The 18,357-nt window shown below is 38.0% G+C and overlaps 2 protein-coding genes across 5 annotated transcripts in view; one reads left to right on the top strand and one right to left on the bottom strand.

Moving 5' to 3' along the window:
- The window catches only part of LOC142334758 (echinoderm microtubule-associated protein-like 2), a 173,032-nt gene extending 162,023 nt beyond the window's left edge, over window positions 1-11,009 (top strand). For all 3 annotated transcript variants that reach the window (XM_075383033.1, XM_075383032.1, XM_075383034.1), the window contains 4 exons: window positions 565-895; window positions 5,876-6,466; window positions 7,098-7,379; window positions 9,943-11,009. In XM_075383033.1, coding sequence (XP_075239148.1) covers window positions 565-895; window positions 5,876-6,466; window positions 7,098-7,379; window positions 9,943-10,202 — 1,464 coding nt within the window. In that variant the 3' untranslated portion in view covers window positions 10,203-11,009. The remainder of the gene's footprint in view (window positions 1-564; window positions 896-5,875; window positions 6,467-7,097; window positions 7,380-9,942) is intronic.
- LOC142334762 (uncharacterized) overlaps window positions 1-18,357 on the bottom strand; it is a 603,346-nt gene that overhangs the window by 335,910 nt on the left and 249,079 nt on the right. The window lies entirely within an intron of this gene.

The following is an 18,357-nucleotide window of genomic DNA, read 5'->3' as shown; positions in this document are numbered from 1 at the left end:
ACATTTTGTTAAAATTTGCGACTGTTTTCAAAACTTTTGACTTTTTTACCTTTTCCGAGTTTAACGATCATTACTGGCCAACGAGGCTTTTCAAGTCTTGCAGATAGGTTACTTGACATAACTCCAGAGACATAAAATAGTTTTGAACATTTTCACTGCAAAATCTGAGAGCTTTTAAAAAGCTTTCAATATTTTGCAAATTTTTAAAATATCAGTTATTTGATTTATTTACTAACAAGGCTAGAAAACTAAAAGTTGCATACTCGAATCAAGCTAGAGCTAGCCTCACTGAACTGTGGCTAGCTACTGACAAAGACAACCACTCGCCGGTCGTTTGAGAGCAATTCGCCCGACGTTAGTCGGTGATGTTTCTTTATTCTAATAGGTTTTAGCGGTGTACTTACACCTGTGTTTTATACATTGCAAGTCTATTGCAGCTCATTTATAGTGTTTTGTCAATGAATTTTTTAGTCCAATACGAATGTCAGGCTAACGTATCTTTTTTTTCTACGCCAACTTTGTCACCGATTGACCAGAGGTTCTGATTGTTGCTTTGTTTTTTAGGATGGGGGTGAGTTATTGTGTGCGGTGGACGAGTCTAATGAGCACGTGGTGTCTGTGTGGGAGTGGAAGAGTGAAAAGAAAATAACTGAGCAGAAGGGATCCCAGGATCCTGTCAGTTCGATGGAATGGCACCCCAGACGCCCTGGAACTCTGGTCATGTGTGGCAAAAGTGCGGTCGTGTTCTGGACATTCGCTGAGGATAGGCTGAATAAGAAGTCTGGTCTATTCGAGAAACACGACAAGCCCAAATTTGTGACATGCTCTGCGTTTGCCGAGAATGATCACGTGATCACCGGGGATTCAAATGGGAATATATTCGCGTGGAGTGTTGGTAAATATATTTGGCATTCAACCTAAAAACTGAAATTTATAATACACTATTACAGACCTGTGCATTTGGCCTTGCCTTAGCGGCCGTTGGGACTTGATACTAGTTTACCAAAATCGAACAAATAATCACGACCGAAGTTCAATGTCAACTTATTGTGGGTCTATTAATAGCCGCCGGCATCTTCCCATCCGGCTATTATTACGCTCCTAATTTTTGCGACGCAGAGAGCTGTGATTATGATTCAATTGTTTAATCGGCGACTTCTCATGCTTTGTCAATCTGCTGAACGAAAGTCAAAACCACAGAGAACTTTTAGAATTTTTTTCATACAACGTTCTGAGGGAGAGTGAGAAAAGCAGGTTAGAAAAGTTTTGCTGAGCAAGCGAATTCTGTTTTGAATCACTTGCAACATTGCAGAAATTTTTTTATAGCTGCGAAGCTGTAAGCTGAGCGAAGCTATATTGCGGTGCTCTTGGTTTTTTTTGTTTCGTCGTCTGACGCTCTTTTTTCGTTTTACATTTGTTCACACAGCAAAGCTGAAAAAGTCAAATTTTCTGAATGACTTCTTCCTCTCACTAACGGCATTTGCGCGCGTGACGTCATTTCTTACTCGCTTTAGCGAAAGTTTTTAGGTTATTTGCGTGATTAGATTATGATCATACGTGACTTACCTCAGTCAATAAAATGACTTTTGCACTTTAAAACTTAAGTTTAGTTTGAATTTGTTTAAGGTCAAAGGAACTCATTTGTGCAGTTAAGGTCCCTAATAAGAGGCTTCTGCGGAATGAATTTTAACAAGCTTTATTAATTTATCGCTGAATGTTTTTTACTTAGTTTTTTGAGCGGCGTCGATTTTTTTTTTTCAATTTAGATCTGTTTCTATCTCTATTATATGGCACGCAGGCCTATTCTTTCGCAGCTATTCCGGCAATCTGCCGGCTATGTTTTTAGTTTTAATCAAACTTTTTCAGCCCAAGCCGTTTCCTCTCAAATTTTTCTAGCAACTAATTGTTCGCATTAGCCTCGAGCTATTTAAGTGAAGTTTTGAGCTATTTGTTATTAAATTGCAAATACGTTTTTGTTATTTGTTATTAAATTGAAAAAGGGCCATGTACACCATCACGAATTTTTGCATATTTTTTTAAAAACTTGCAGTTTTTCAATTTTTGATATTTATTGTTATTATTTAGGTGTTTTCAGACTCAGGGGTCAGAAAACCTCCGTAAGGTTTTGTTATTTGGCCATGTTAATTGGTAATTTTCAATTTTTAAAAGATTTTAATATAAGTTTCTAGATGTAAGGGAATGTTTTTCAAGATTTATATCACAAATTTAAGCAATTTTTTTAAAAATGTGTTTGCAATTTCATAAGTTTTTTGGATATTTTTGATTATTTTTTGCACCACTGGCCCTTTATTGATAATAAGCTGCTGCATAGTCTCTAGAGTTAATGGAATGGTTATCAATTTTTTGACGACTCGAGTTTTTGCAATTTTTGAGAAAATTAAATTTTTTTTCCAGTTTTCAAAAAATTATGATCATTTATGGAATGATCATTTATGGAATAAAAGTTTATGGATCTTTGAGCCGGTGAAACTATTTAGGACTTGTAATGGGCATACTGGATAGTCTCTTGAGACAATGAAATCGTTCTGAAGATATCAATATAACGAATTTTAGCAACATGGAGTAGAACTTATTTTTTACTGAGTTTAACGATCATTACTGGCCAACGAAAGGGTTAGATGACAGAATTCCAGGGACAAAATTTGGTTTTGAGACAAGGTTTTTGTTTTTTGTTCGAAATGATTTAAATGCATCCGTGAGTCGAATCTCATCGTGAAAAATTTTCCTAAATGTATATATCTATCTATATATATATATATATATATATATATATATATATATATATATATATATATATATATTAGATATATCAGTTGGGGTTTCTTTTCCTTTTTTTCTTGTTCACGTTTTATCTATCGCTAACTCTCTCTCTCTCTCTCTCTCTCCCCTTTCTCTCTCTCTCTCTTTCGCTCATTGTCTTCTCTCTTCTCACTCTCTCCCTTTTCTCTCTCTCTCTCTTCTCTATCTCTCCTCTCTTTCTCTCTCTCTCTCTCCTCTCTCTCTCTCTCTCTCTCTCTCTCTCTCTCTCCCTTCTCTCTCTCTCTCTCTCCTCTCTCTCTCGCTCAAAAGGTTGACCCCCATTTTCTACCCCGCCCCCTCCCAATCCACACCTCGAGACTGTTTAGTATTAATTCGAGACTGTTTAGTATTTAATCATTTCAAAAGTGCGGCAAATTTGAGTTCGTTTATCAATTTAAATCTGGTGGATAATTAGCTCTATGACATCAACCTAAGGCCCTGAGTGGTATTAGACCCCGGCCTTGACTTAACTAAGGCCCACAATCGGACCCCTCTTGTCGTCTGAGAGCAATTTGGCTAAGGGTAGTCGGTTGTTATGTTATGTTATGTTGTTTTTGTTTAAGGAAATTGGTTGAGTTATTTATTTTCAACTCTCCTTGCCAATTTCTGTTGTTTTTATTGCTTCAAACAAAGTTTGTGGTAACTAATTGCTCTCAAACGAAGTTTGTAGCAATTATGTTATCCCTGTTGGTCTTTTTTAAGGGATTTTTTGCTTGACCAATTTTTCGTTTGATCCATTTGACTTTTTGTTCTCATAAACGGAATAAACAGATAGTGCTCAGCGGGCACTGAGTTCTCTTTGGCATTTCAGCTCACTACTCTCCAAATATCTGATTCACAGAAAGTGTTTTGAAGACTTATACTAATGGTGTGCAGGGCGGTTCTTAGAGGTTGACCCCCATTTTCTACCCCGCCCCCTCCCAATCCCCACCCTGCCCTTCGTTGAGGTCGTAATGAGCCAAAGACCACCTCCCACCGTTGCGCCCTACTGTGGTCCCCACAGCCCCCCGCCCCCTTCGTACAGCCCCCCGCGCCGCTGCTTCAATTAGGCTGAAGCTAGACTCACTTAACCGTGGCTAGCGGCTGACGAAGCCAACAGCTCGCCGGTCGTTGGAGAGCAATTCGTCCGACGTTAGACGGTTATGTTTGGTTTTAGTCGAATTAGTTTAATGTCAGAGGAAATGAAATTTATAATGAAGATCTCCAAAAAAGCTTATGCTGTGGGAACTCTAACAAAACTTAATATTTCATGGCTGATTGTTTCTACTTAGTTTTTTGTGCGGCGTCGATAACTTCAAAATATATCTATCTATTTCTATCTCGTTTGTGCCATTTTGAATGCGTTTTCAGCAGTTTTTCTGTTGTTTTAAATTCCTACACGCTAAAGAGTTTTGATGTGGCATTTAGTCTCTATGTTAATTTAAGTAACCGCCTCGTTTGATGGGAACCATTCTTTTATTGCTGTCAAACAAAGTTTGATGCAATTATTTTAGTCCTACTTTCTTATAATTTTTCGCCGGCGCCGTTTTCTCGTATAACACTTTGACTTATCGAGCGACTTTTAGCACGGATGACTTGATTTATAGCGTGATCGAAGTCGCTCGCATTCAGAACTTAAGCCGCTAACTTAATTCGACTGTTTAGTATTTACTCAAATCAAAAGTGCGACAAAATTGAGTTCATTTATCTATTTAAATCTGGTCAATAATTAGCTCTAATAACATCAACCTAAGGCCCTGAGTGGTATTAGACCCCCGCCTTGACTTAACTAAGGCCCACAATCGGACTCCTCTTGTGGTCTGAGAGCAATTTGGCTAACGGTAGTCGGTTGTCATGTTATGTTGTTTGTTATTTATTGATTATCAAACGAAGTTAGTAGCAATTATATTAGTCCTGTTGGTGAGCGAAAAATCGCATTAAAAAAGACCAACAGGACTAATGTAATTGCTACAAATTTTGTTTTAGAGCAATTAATTACCACAAACTGTGTTTCAGAGCAATAAAAACAACATAAATTGACAAGGAGAGTTCGAAATTAAATAACTCAATCAGTTTTCTTCAATCAATTAATCAGTACTTCAATCAATTTTTCATCAATTTTTTTGCTCACCTTTCGCTCGTTTAATTAAGCTAAAGCTCGCCGTTCGTTGGAGAGCAATTCGCCCGGCGTTAGTCGGTTATGTTTATATTAGTCCTTTTTTCTTCTCAATGGAGTTTTTTGCTCGACCAATTTTCTGACCGTTAAACCTGTCCTCAAAAACGTGGTAACCGATAAAGCTCAGAGGTCAAAAAGTTGGTGAGAATTTCTTCGTAGAGCCTTATGTTTTACTGGTGTCTGGCGATTTACCGAAACTGTCGAGGAGACAAACTCTTGTTGTGAACGTAGTTACCAGAGAAGCTGCGTGTCTTCAAAATGATTTTAAGCTTACAGAGTAACCTGTTGCATATTTTAGACGCCACAAAGAAACATCCCATATATTTTGAGGTACCTTTGAATCGCTATTTCTGCTGTCGACTTTGTTAAATGTGTATAGCAAAAGGATGTAAACGGGCATTTTCTTTACAGGGAATCAAAATAAATGAAAAAATTTTGTAGACATAAATTCATGGTTTGAGGGGAGGTTTTTACAGCCCTATATCTCCCTCTCAACTGACAACACTCCTACATTCCGCCTCTTATAGCTCATTCCACCTCTAACCCCGCACGCCAACCAAACTACGCTTACACAACCCTCCTCCCCCGTCCTCTCTTCCCCCCTTAATAAAGCTTTAGCTAGCCCCTCTAAGCTGCAGCGAGCTGCCGGCGATTCGTCCAGTACTCCAAACCCAACATCTCCATCGCTTACCCCCTCCCCCGCCACCACCAACCAGTACACTTAATGCTATTATACTCGCCAGCGGTTCATTGAGAGATTGGTCTGTTGTTAATCGATTGTTTAAATGTTCTGGATTTTTAGAAAATAATAAAATCACAAAATTTTTGAAATTAAAGATGGTCTCAAGTTAAATGGTCAGTTAACATTACTATTTTGCGAACTGTATTTTTTGTTTTCAGATGACAACAAAATCAAAAATGCAATTGAGGGTGCACATGATGGACCGATATTTGCAATGTGTGCGGTTGCAAATAACAGCATAATTTCTGGAGGTGCCAAAGACTTGACAGTCTCTCTATTCGAGATGGAAAACTTCTCGAAAGTGCGAGATTTGACTACGTTACCCGACAACATTGGTGGAGTTAGACAATTGGTTACGTCAGCTGATGGCGAAAAAGTTTTCTTAGGGACAACTAGAAATTGCATTCTGGAGGGACCCTTCACTTCCGAACAGCCTCAGGAATTCAAGTCTCTCATGAGCGGCCATTTTGAGCAGCTTTGGGGAGCAGCCATACATCCAACAGAGCCCAAATTCCTTACATGTGGACAAGACAAACTGGTTGTTTTGTGGAGTACTGAGACTAAACAGCCTCTGTGGACTAAGTTGGTGGACTACCCTCTTCAGTCTGTGGCTTTCCACCCAACTGAGAATGTGGCTGCGTTTGGAACTAGTGAGGGCAAGTGGTTCGCTATGGATTTGGAGACTCAGGAGGTCCTAACTCTTCACTCAGATCCAAAGGAGCAGAACGACTGCATTGCATACTCTCCGGGTACGAGAATGCTGAGGTCTAGTTTTTTTACCGTATTCGGAAGTGATCAGTAGTATAAAAAGTTGACTAGAACCTCAACGGGGGCAGGGTACACTATGTATTAAGATAGGGAATGCAGAAATTGTCCCCCTAGGGGGACACTTGGGGGACATTTACAGGAATTCAAGGTGACCAAATTGATTTGAAATTGCTATAGCCTATCTTAAAACATGGGGGTGGGGGGGCAGCTCCGTCCCTCTATATACTACTCTGATCATCGGGAGTGAAATGGTTAATATCTAAAATGAAACATAGCTCGTTCGACTAGAATCATTATGCACCGAAACTGCCGGGGAGACTAATTCATGTTGTAAAAGGCAATTTTTGGTTGTTTGGATACACCTCCCACTTTTGCCCCTCCGCCCTTGTTCCGATCCCCCTCACCTAAACTTAAGCTAGTGACTACCAAAGCCAACTCTTCGTCAATCGTTTGAGATCAATTCCTCTAACGTTAGTCGTTTATGCTCGGTTAAATTTAGTGTGCAGTTAGTCGCATTCTCATGAAAATGGCATTTTCGGCTTCACGGGATTTTTTAGCTTGCCAGTTGACTTTTTCAGGCTTTTTCATTTTGTTTGATTTTTATGTTTTCAGATGCATCAATGCTGGCAGTTGGTAGTCATGACAACGGATTGTACATCTACCGAGTGGGGGAGGGTGGCCGGAAGTACAGCAAAATGGGCAAGTGTTTTGGGCACACTAGCTTTGTCACCCACTTGGATTGGTCCAGCGATAGCCAGAGCCTACGATCGACTTCCGGAGATTACGAGATCCTATACTGGAATGCGAGTAGCTGTAAGCAAAACACGGATGTGCAAGCTATGAAAGACGTCGAATGGGCAACTGGATCATGTGTGCTGGGATACAACGTCATAGGTAATAGGAGAAAATGAAATAAAATTGGTTGTCAAAAAGAAACAGTTCAGAATAACAAATACGTTTTATGGTTAATAGCCGCCCTCATCTTCTCAGCCGGCTATTATAGCGCTCCTATTTTTTTTTACGACTCGAAGAGGAGTATTGGTTTTCTCTCGGTTTTTTTTTACAGGAAGTAGATTTGTTCACGCGGCATTTTGACCTAAAAGCGGAAGTGAGAAAAGCTGTCTTGGTGAACAGATTTTCGCTAAGCGAGAGGATTTTTTTTGATCATGCGCTGCGTTTAGTGAATGACTTTTTGACTTTGAAAAGTAGTTTTTGACTGAATTGCACATATAGATAACCGTTTTTAGCCGTTTTTTTCGTCTAAGTGGCCCAATATTTTTGGTTTTAATTTGGTTCCTTGTAGAAATAAATTTTATTCGATACTATATTGAAATTTCAACCTCGGAAATTGATGCCACAGTGTTTTGCAGAGCCTGAAAATGCGTTTCTTTTTTTCTTTTAATTTCTTCTTTTTTAGATCCTTTAACCGTCTTTTTGTCAAAAATCAGTTAATATGGCAATTTCTTTTTGGTAATCTCTATACTCAACGCTTCTTTCTACCTCGATGTAATTTTTTTTCGAAAAAAAATTGTACATATGCTAATCCGATTTTGGTAGTTTTTTCCGATTTTCGTCAGTTTTTCGTTTGTATTTTGGTTGTAATTGCTAGAAAAAGTTTTTCTTGAGCAACATGAGGGACTTTAATTTCGTATCAATAAAAATTCAATCATTTTTTGGCGTTAAGAAAACAACTAAAACTTTTTCATAAATGCAGTCTTAACTTAAAAGTTCTTTGGCCATTTTTTTGCAAAATGTTTCAATGTTTCTTAATTATGAATTCTCCTTTTTCCTATTTTTAGGTCTCTTCAGAAGGACAGATCTTTGTATCGGATGACTAGTTATCTTTTCTCTGTCTTGAATGCTGAACAATGAAATGTATTCGTTTTTTTTTTGAATTTTTTAAATTGATTTTTAATTTTCAAAAATCACACGAAGGTCTTTTTGTTACGGTGTTCGTTACATTGTGCCGATATTCTTCATATTCTAGGTAGTTTTATTCTAGTTTTGTCCTGGCACTTAAATTTGTTTTTGTTATATTGATTTTTTCAGTTGTAAAAAATGAACGATTTCAGCTTTTTCTTAGATTTTCGGCATTTCTTTGGTGTGCAATTGATTTCATTCCACAAAAGGCAGTACTGAGAGTTTGATAGCAAGCTTCTTCTAAAATTTCCACTTATTACTATTTACTGCAGCTTTCTTTCGGCCTGGGTATTAATTTAAACGATTTTTTGCCTTTGAATATTCTTCTGCTTAGGTCTATTCTATGATCAATTTTATTTTTGATTTAGTATGAAATCATGTTGTCTGACTTATGTACAAAAAGAAAGGAACAGTTAGTGTGTGTGATGTTTTTTGTCTTAATCGCAGTGATTAGAAGTGTAATTATAGGTGTTTTCTGATTCCTAAATTTGAGCTTTCTTTTTTGAAAAGATTTAACTTAGTTTCTAAGATTATTATCTGCCGTTTGCTTTCGCAATCTTTTTCAGATTAGAATCATGAATTATTTGAGGGCAATTGATAACTTTGCCAGCTTTTTCAGACTATCAGGTTTTTGACCACTTTAATTATTTTGGATTTTTTAACGTTACCAAACGTTTTCAATAATGTAAAATTTTGCTGCATTTTGTTTCTCTTGTTAACAGTGGTTTAAGCTTCACCAATTTTTCGAGCAGATCTAGAGAGGTAGTGAGTTAATGGTTTAATACAAAAGGTAGTGGCTGCCGCTGCAATTACGGTTTTGTTAGCGAATTTTTGACGCTTCGATTCGCTTCCGGAGTTCTTCCGGCTATGTTTTTTACTTCGTCGAATAAAAAAATGTTTCGCTTTACCTCATTTTGCCGCCTTTTCAACATTTTGCGTGAAATCTTTTTGACTTCTCTAGGCTAGTTTCTCTCTTCTCTCATTCTGCTCAAAGTCCTTTTAAACAGCAGCTGCTCAGCAAAGCAATTCAAAATGAACAGAGTCAGTATAAAAAATTGAAGTCAGAAATAGAAACGGGATAAACCCATAAAGCCCAATTTTAGATGCCCGCTATTTGAACGTCGGTGCTATAAGTATTAGTTACCTCTCTCTAATGCTTATTGTTATTGATAGTAGCCCCTGTAGCCTCTCTCTAAGAAACATAAGTATGTTCAACTACGAAATGCCATCAAAATAAATCGGACTTAAAAAAATGTTTTTGTACAAAAATCTTTTTTTTTTCAATATCTTCTGTTATTTCAATCCCAATCATGCTTATTGGAATCAACGGCGGCTATTTTCCGGCAATCTGCCGGGTATGTTTTTTTTTTATCAAAACACGCTTAGTTATAACTTTGATTTTGAGTGTCAGTTTATCACTGCGAAAAAACCAGTCCATTAATACTGAAGATTATAACAAGAGTCGAATAGTACTGCTGCCTATTCGACCAACTGTCCAATTTATAGGTAATATAATTGCAGAGTTTGTTTATTTAAGGAATCTGGCCTGAGGGAGCAGATGGCACTGACATAAACAGCTGTGACACTTCGGCAGACTACAACTTCGTAGCATCTGGGGATGACTTTGGCAAAGTGAAGCTGTTCAACTACCCCTGCTACACTCCCAGGGCCACACCCAAAGTGGGAAACGCACACAGCAGCCACGTGACCAGAGTCCGATTCCTTCCTGACAGTCGAACTCTTCTCTCACTCGGAGGATTCGACTGCAGCGCTATGCTGTGGAAAATTGAAGAGTGACGTCATGTAATGAAACTAATGGATATTGAGAGGACTTGATTACAAATTTAGTTGCAATTGGTAGATTTTATGAACATGTTTGCACTGTGATTGATTCATGCATTGTTCTGGGCACTTACGCACCACATTTTAAATGAATTTTTCTTATGAAATGCCAAACTAAGAGAAAGTTTTGATGCTTTGACGGTGTTAAGGCTTTTTTTGAATGCTTTTGATAAGTCATCACTCATGTACACTTTGCTATTTTGCATTTTATAATGTTATAACGCCCTTAAGCAGTTATCCCATTCGATTCACGACCAGGTCAATTGTGAGTGTTTGGCTCGAACTTTATCAGTGATAACTGACTTGTGGGTGGTTGCTTGTTGTATTCAATTTTGCTCCGCAGCTAACATAATTCTGTTATGTCTATAAATTTCCACGCGGCAGAAACAATTTGCAATTGACCATTTTGACCATGAAAGGTATTCGGTCTGTTATTTTGTTTTCTAAATTAAATGACATTTGTTGGAACCATTCGCTATTTTTCTACTTGCAATTGAAACATGAACCTGCAAGTTTAAAAATACCAATTATGCATTGCATTTTTCCTATATACAATGCCAGACTTTAAACTTGCAAGTTCGTGTTTCAAGCAAGGCAGTGTGACGCCTGCCAACTTCACTTTGAAATTCTGGCTTGCATCTCGAAACGCTACGGGGTTCTCGATGAGTGCCAGATTTTCGCAGTGACTTCGTCAGAGTCACGTAACTCCTGCTTGAAAAAAATGGATCTATTCTGTTTCGCCCCCCCCCCCCGTGTTTTTAAGCCCCCCCCCCCCCCCCCCCCCGTTACAAATTATATGTTGTTATATAGCACGTTACTATGTAAGAAAATAGCACGTGCGTCTGGGGGTCATAAAAAATTTATGCTCACTAAGCTGGGGGGCAGAAACAGAATAGATCCGAAAAAATTTTGTATTGGCTGAACTAGATGCCTAGTATATGTTGGTGAAATACCATGTTTGTTTTGTTAACCGCTCGATCGAGTGTGTCAGTTCTGTTGTGCTAAATTACCGCTTTAATGCTTCTTCATTGTCCATTACCGCAGTAGTCATCCTAACTAACTAACCAAACGACAACCCAAACCTGCTTGCAAAATCCCCCCTTCCCTGCCGCCGCTAAACCACCCACCCGCCCTGCTTGTCCTCTTTATAGCCTCATGACGTCATCTAATTTTCGAGTTATTCACGAATATGCTTCCTTTCGCTTACTCGGTGCTGTTACTCATTCCCCCTCTTGATTTTTTTCATAACTTTTCATGTGTGAACAAACTAATTAGCTTCATCGCACTAGAAAGTTTTTCATAGCCTGATAAGAGGTTGGACTGGTCATTACAACATTTAATACACGTACTATTGTTAAAAATTTCAACTATGTCTGGTTATACGCCAATGGGGGGGGGGGGGGGGGGGTAACAGTACCGCTTAGCTTATTGCTTTGCTGCCTACTATACATTAAACTTTGCGGGCTCGATTGTTAATCTTATACTGTGTTGAAAAAAGTTGGAAAACTTTGATGCGTCGTCATTAAACAAAATTACCAATAATCACCCCTCCCTCTTGTGTATAAGGATACATGAACGGAAATTTTCCTTCATTCCCTAGGCATTAAATGACATCTTGAAGCGTTAAGTATTAATCACTGTAACGAGTGGTACCAAAATGACGAACAAATTTTGATGTTTGTCTAAAAGGAGGCATTGTCCCGGTTGTTTTTATATTTAAAAATTTGATTAGGAATGAAAATTTAATTACTTTGATGTTTCAGCGAATTCAAACAGTTTTAACTTGTCTTGTTTTTCGATTAGGCCGTCCCAGGACGGTTGAACATATTAACTGTACTGTCGTGAACAGACGTTAATTTGAGCTGTTTAAATGAAAGATCTGTTTGATGTTTCGTACAAAAAAGATACCCGTAGAACAGCACAAAATTAGCTCTAAGTAATTCCATTATTTCCTTAATAGCTTCCTGTCCATTTTCTATATAAATGTCCATAACCCTCGCCGTCATGATTATGGCAAGATTAAAGTGCGACAGTTATTTATCGCAAAGACACTGTATCAAGTAATCTCGGTGGATGAATCAAGGTTAAAAAATTCGATTTTTACTTTGACGAAATAACAGACTATGAATTCTCCTGCTATATCATTATTTACCCTTGGTTGTGACAGTTGAAAGTAGATTTACTGGACGTTATTGTTCACTGCAGCCGTTTGTGGTACTCAACTGCCGCAAACTGGATTAAGGTTAGCAATTTTGCGACAATTGTTTCAACATAACCCAAAACCTACCTCTGGCTCAGCAGAATATTTAAATCAATTAGAAAGAAAACGTTTTGGCAAAATGGATGGGTTACCTTGATTTTACCAACAATGGGAGAAGTGTTTTTGTAACAACCGTCAAGGGAATTTGTGCTCCACCTCCTGTTTGCCAGATCTGAACAATTTGTGAGTAACAAAGTGGGGAAAATTATGCGTCAAGCGAAGATAAAGTCAAGCGAAGATTGTCATCAATCGAAGATAAAATTTTGTATATTTACTGCCAAAGTTGTAGCTGCTTTCTTCCACCGACTAATTTGGAAGTGGTTATTTCCTACAATTAATCTAATGATTTTTAATAGCCGCGAAGCGATAGCTGAGGCTATTATTGGCCTTCTTGGTTTTTTTATTTATTTCGTCATGATTTTTGTTACGACCATATGACGTCGCAACCACTTCAAATCTGCTTTTTGTTCATTCGTTCATGCAATTTCAACTGATTTGCGTGCATGACGGCATTTTTCACTCTTAGTGGAGCGAGTTTTTTTTGTTCATTTGCATGATTAAATTTTTGGTCACACGTGCCTTCCTCTCTTAAAAATGACTTTCTCACTCTAAAATTGACTTTTCTTCGCTTTAATTCAAAGAGATAAGGTCAAATGAGTGCTTTGCACTCTAATTGAAGGATATTTAAGAGCAGCAAATAGAAACAGCAATAAATTATATAGATTTTTAATCAAAATTTAACATCTCAGCGCTTAATGAAAAGAATAAGTTTCTTTGTTTGTCTTTTTAACGTCTTTTTGAGACTACAGATCTATGAAGCTATTGCGGTTATTTTCTGGCAATTTACCAGCTATGTTTATCTTTCTTATTCTGCGCTAAAGATTCCAATGATTTATAATGACTGCCAAAGTTTGCTTTTGATTAATTCATCTCAAACGAAGTTAGATGCAAATATATATGTCCTGCGGTTCTTTTTATGCAAATTTTTTATTTAACGATGACTCCTCTGACGCTTGTAGCTTTTTGTCCTCCAAATGGTTAAACGGATACAGCCCGGAGATAATTATGTTGCTGAGCAGCTCTTATAGCCGTGTCTTACTAGTTAAGTTGGTGATTCACTGAAACTGTTTTAAGGAGACGTAAATTTGTCTTGTGAAGAGCGGCTTAATCTTAGTCACCCCTGCCCCCGCTAATCTGCTCGTTCACCCTCCTGCAGCGAGCGTTTTGAATCTCAACTACCCAATCACCTGTCAACCCTTCCAATGTTTGTTGAGGCGACCGCTCCGCTCAGACCTCGCCCTTCCTAATTTACGCCTTAATGCTGGTAGTGGTCACGCAAGCCGATAGGCAAGCAAGCCGTGAGATTAAGTAAGCCGCAAAATTTTGGGATACTAGCGGGTCGGTGCTTTTTGCTTCTTTGGTGCATCGGAATACATTAGAATACTATGCGCAGTGTTGATTTCAACGGTAAACAATGTATTAATTCTGAAAGATTACATAACTGTCGGCTTGCTTTTATGTCGGCCAACTTTTTTAGGCTCACTTTGCGTTCACCCTTAACGCTATTATCACTAAGCCCCAACTGTGTGTCACCAAAACCATCCGCTCACCGGGCGTTTCAGAGATTTTCGTACAACGCTATGCTTAATTGAGCCATCCTTAAACCTAATGATTCCAGACTATCACTGGAACAAAACCATGACAGTAACTTTTTTCCGATTCGCTAGTTTTTGAGATGCCTCATCGTCTTGTTCTCTCTTTGAAAATTTTCGAAATGGGTTTTTTTTAAAACCAAGGCTTAAAAGCTAGCTTCAAAAATATCAAGGGTTATAATTTTTATCTCAGAATTTTTAGAATAGCAAAATATTGCACAGTTTAATTTGTTTGAGATAAATTATGTGGCCCTTTTTCATAAATTGAATTTATTTGAAACATTAAGGCTTGTTTTGCCTTGCATTGGATTTTGACTTTTTTATTTGCCTATTGCAGATTGCAAAAAAACACTAGGATATAAAACATTTTGCTGTTATTCAAATAGATATTGACAATATGCTTGATTGCCTATTCATCTTTTGGTGTTTTGAAAATTACTGATCTCGCCGGTCTATCTTTTGTCCGGAAAGATTTTTCACGCGTTCAATTATGAGATGGGTTTTTCTGACGTATTAATACACAAAACCTACAAATTTGGTAATTTTTAGATTCAGAACGGCTTCCTTGTTTCATTATTATCGCTGATTCCATTGAGAATCAGCAATAATAATTCTTTGACGCCTAAAGTTTTTTCGTCCGCATTTAGTGAGGATCAGAGAAGTAAGTACTCGTTATGCCAACCTGTAGTTCAGTTTATCTGATATAGATTGTTGGGATCTACTGTTTTGTCCCCCTCCCCCCCCCCCCCCTCCAGCTTAGTGGGCTCATATTTTTTACGCCCCCAGGCGCACGTGCTATTTCTTTACATAGTAACGTGCTATATAACAACATATAATTTAAGCTGGGGGCGTAAAAACACGGCGGGGGGGGGGGGGGCAAATCAGAATAGATTCGATTGTTGTAATGACGCGCTTTTCGTTTGCAATATTTTACATATTCTTGCTTCACCGATTGCAAAGCGTTGTGTAACTCTTTGAGAACTAATCTCTCGCATCTACAAAAGTAACCAATACTGTTTAAAAGCTTTGAAAATGTGTTAAACTGTGCTCAGACGATGAGGTGTGATCGGTTCTTCAGACATTGATGCTGTCTCTAGTTTTTTATTGCACTGTCTGAACGAACATCTGACGGAATAGTATTGATTTCTTTTTGATCTCTACTCAGCTATTTTTTCAATTCAGATCTTATCATCTTGAGTTATTGTCGAATTGCACTATACATGTACATTTCTTCACGTTTGAAGCGACTGCAGAAAAATGCTCATTTAGAATTTTTCACGTCGATTTTAGCTTCTAAATCAAACCTGCTTGCTCCCCGGCAATTCGGGTTTTTATATATATACCGAATAAGCACGTCAATTGGATCATCAATTCTTCTCCGCTAACTTTGGGTAATTTTGCATCAGCTGCGGATCCTTCAACTTATTAGATGCAATTTGTTTCAAATGCTGCTCGAACTGCTTCGTACTCTTTGAACCGGAGTGATATTCCAATGAGACCCTGAAACAGAACTGTACCAGCGGCCAGCAAAGCGTTAAGTGCAGCGTTTCTCAATATCACTGCTACAGAAGATTAGCGATAGTGCTATTGCTCAACTGGCCGAACCATTCGCAAAATCAACGTCTTGAATGTCTTGGTAGCGACCGCTGAGCGCTGGATCTTTTCAGAATCTGTTTCCAAAAAAACCAATTTACCCCGTGCAAGTGTCAGAAATTGTTTTGCAATTAGTTTGTTTACCGTTTTCCGGAAGAAGTCTGGTTCGTATCGTTCGCCATTGAATAGCGTGGGTGTTTCAAGTTTTTTTATCGCTACTTGGCCGTCCTTTGAACAACATAAAAGTTTACATCTTAATGCATTTGTACCTCTCTGGTCCTGTTTTCTGTTAAGCTGTGACTCAAAAATTTGTTTTTTTTTGTGTGTAGAATTATGGTCGTGCGCAGGAATCTGTTCAACTTCATCAAGTTCCTATAGAGCTTTGGGTAAGACTAGAAGTCGCCAGCATTTCCTTTTAAGCTCCCTCAAATTGTCTGGGCAGATCCAAGATGCGAATTATTAGGTGCGAAGAAGTAAATTTTCCAGGTCTTCGAGATTCCTCTGTGTACCTGAAATAGTGGCTTTGACCATATGCATCTGTTTTTAGTGTGTGACATGAATTCTTGCTAATATCTTTGTACTTCCTACGCGGCGCTACTGAAAATGACAGACGTACCAAAATATAGAAATTTTATTGCTGGCCAATCACAATTGAGAAAAAGGGAATAGTGTTTTCTGATTGGCTGATTGCTCAACAAATTCTCCATGTTTTAAAATAGGATATGAATGCGAGGCATGGTCAGATGCTGTAAAAAAATCTATAATTAGGTTATGTCCAATTTAGGCTAATTGAACACATAAAAGTAAAGTGTTTTAAATTTCTCAACCAATCAGATTCGTTGAAAATTCTACATTTTCGTACGTCTATTTGTTAAGACGTCACCTTACCCCGCTGACACGTTCAAATTTTATCTTTTGACCTTGAATTGATGTGATTGAGCCATAATCAAAAGACCCCTAATTGTCAATCAGCCTTTTTTGAGGTTGACGGAAACTTTCTTTATACCTGACGACAGTTTTGCCCATATATATGTAGCACGCATGCAAATTAAATGCGGATTGAAATCAGAGCATCGAATAAAAACATTCATGTGTGTATGCTTGTTGAAAAGCTTGTAATTAGGATCATCTATTTAAGATAATTAGACAACTTAGCTCCGCTAAGTTGAACAAATTTAGACTCTTTGTTGAAATTAAACAAACGAACCCACGAAGTATTATCAAAATAAATGTTTGCAAAATACAAAGCGGATAAGTTAAACAAAGATTGATTGATTTTGAACAAGTGAACGGGTGTCAGACAAATAGAAGACTGAATTAAGTTGAGTTGTTTTTTTAAACAAAGTGATAAATAGTAACCTGAGTATGACGAGGACAAAAAATAGAAAGAAGATATTAAAAAACATGAAGTTTTCCCCTACAGGGGAAGTCAGGATCAGGTTACATCCCCTGAAAGCGACCCCGCACCACCTCCATCTCCTGATGCTTCACTGTTTCTGGTTGTTGTTTCTTTTCACAGCGGTATATTATTAGACAATGCGGTGTCGCCTCCACTAACTGGAATTTAAGAAATATGCCGCCTCGAATTGGTCCCTTGTGAGTCCCAGTTAGACTAAGATAGTAAGTTTGTTCGTCGTAGCCAGTCATAATATACATAAATAATAATACGGAAGTGTCGAGCAAATAATCTCATGTCTGTTGTATTGATAAACTCGACGTTCTCAATCCCTCCAGATAAAATTAATTTGCCGGGTGTGTCGTAGAGAGGCGTATTTGAATTCACCCGCCTGCGTGCGGTTTCCCGTAAAAATGGTCGACAGACAGGCACTAACACAATTGTATTTGGGATGTGCGACGTCCAATGTATTAGGCCCGTATTTTGAGGTGTCAAATTCAGGGCAGCTAAAAAGAATTGGGCTGTGTAATATATGTAGTTATTAATCGGCAATGTGTTTTCTTGCCTTTTAAACAATTCATGACAGTATCTTCTCTTCCTCTCTCTAGTCCCATCTCGCGACGTACTCGATCGAGGATTTCCTGGGGAAAAAATTAGTCATTCCCCTAGTGTGACGTTAGATTACATTATCATTGCAAGTGGAACAATCACAAATAACCGTTTCGAACCATGTCTGAAGATGCATAACCATAAATTTTTGTCGAATAAAGGGTCTTAATTTGTCTCTGGACAGGTGATTATTGGATCGATTTATCGGAAATCTTCGCACAAGCATTTAAACGATGTAGTACCTGAATTTTGGAACCAATCAAGTATAAATAACCATTTTTTGTGTAAAAATTTCGGCTTGGGAGGCGAATACTACTTTTCTCGACCCACAGACAATTCATGCGGTATACCCCTGAACGCAAGTACAGGACAATCTCGAAGTATGTACGACTGTCCATTTCAATAGAGTATATATGAAGACTTTGGAGTAAGGAAGATAATCTGAAGACTGAAGTTTATTTGCGAAAATGTCTGTTTAGAAGCAAATAAAATGATCACCTATTCAAATTATGAAAATACCACCTAGCAGATCTAAACCGCCCACCATGGAGGTTAAATTCAGCGGATGTTTGCCAAATTTTTATGTCAGGAACGTCCAAT

The sequence above is a fragment of the Convolutriloba macropyga genome, chromosome 2 (genome assembly GCF_964194025.1).
Source record: "Convolutriloba macropyga chromosome 2, txConMacr16.3, whole genome shotgun sequence".
Lineage (NCBI taxonomy): Eukaryota > Metazoa > Xenacoelomorpha > Acoela > Convolutidae > Convolutriloba > Convolutriloba macropyga.
This window is presented reverse-complemented; position numbering and strand designations above follow the sequence as displayed.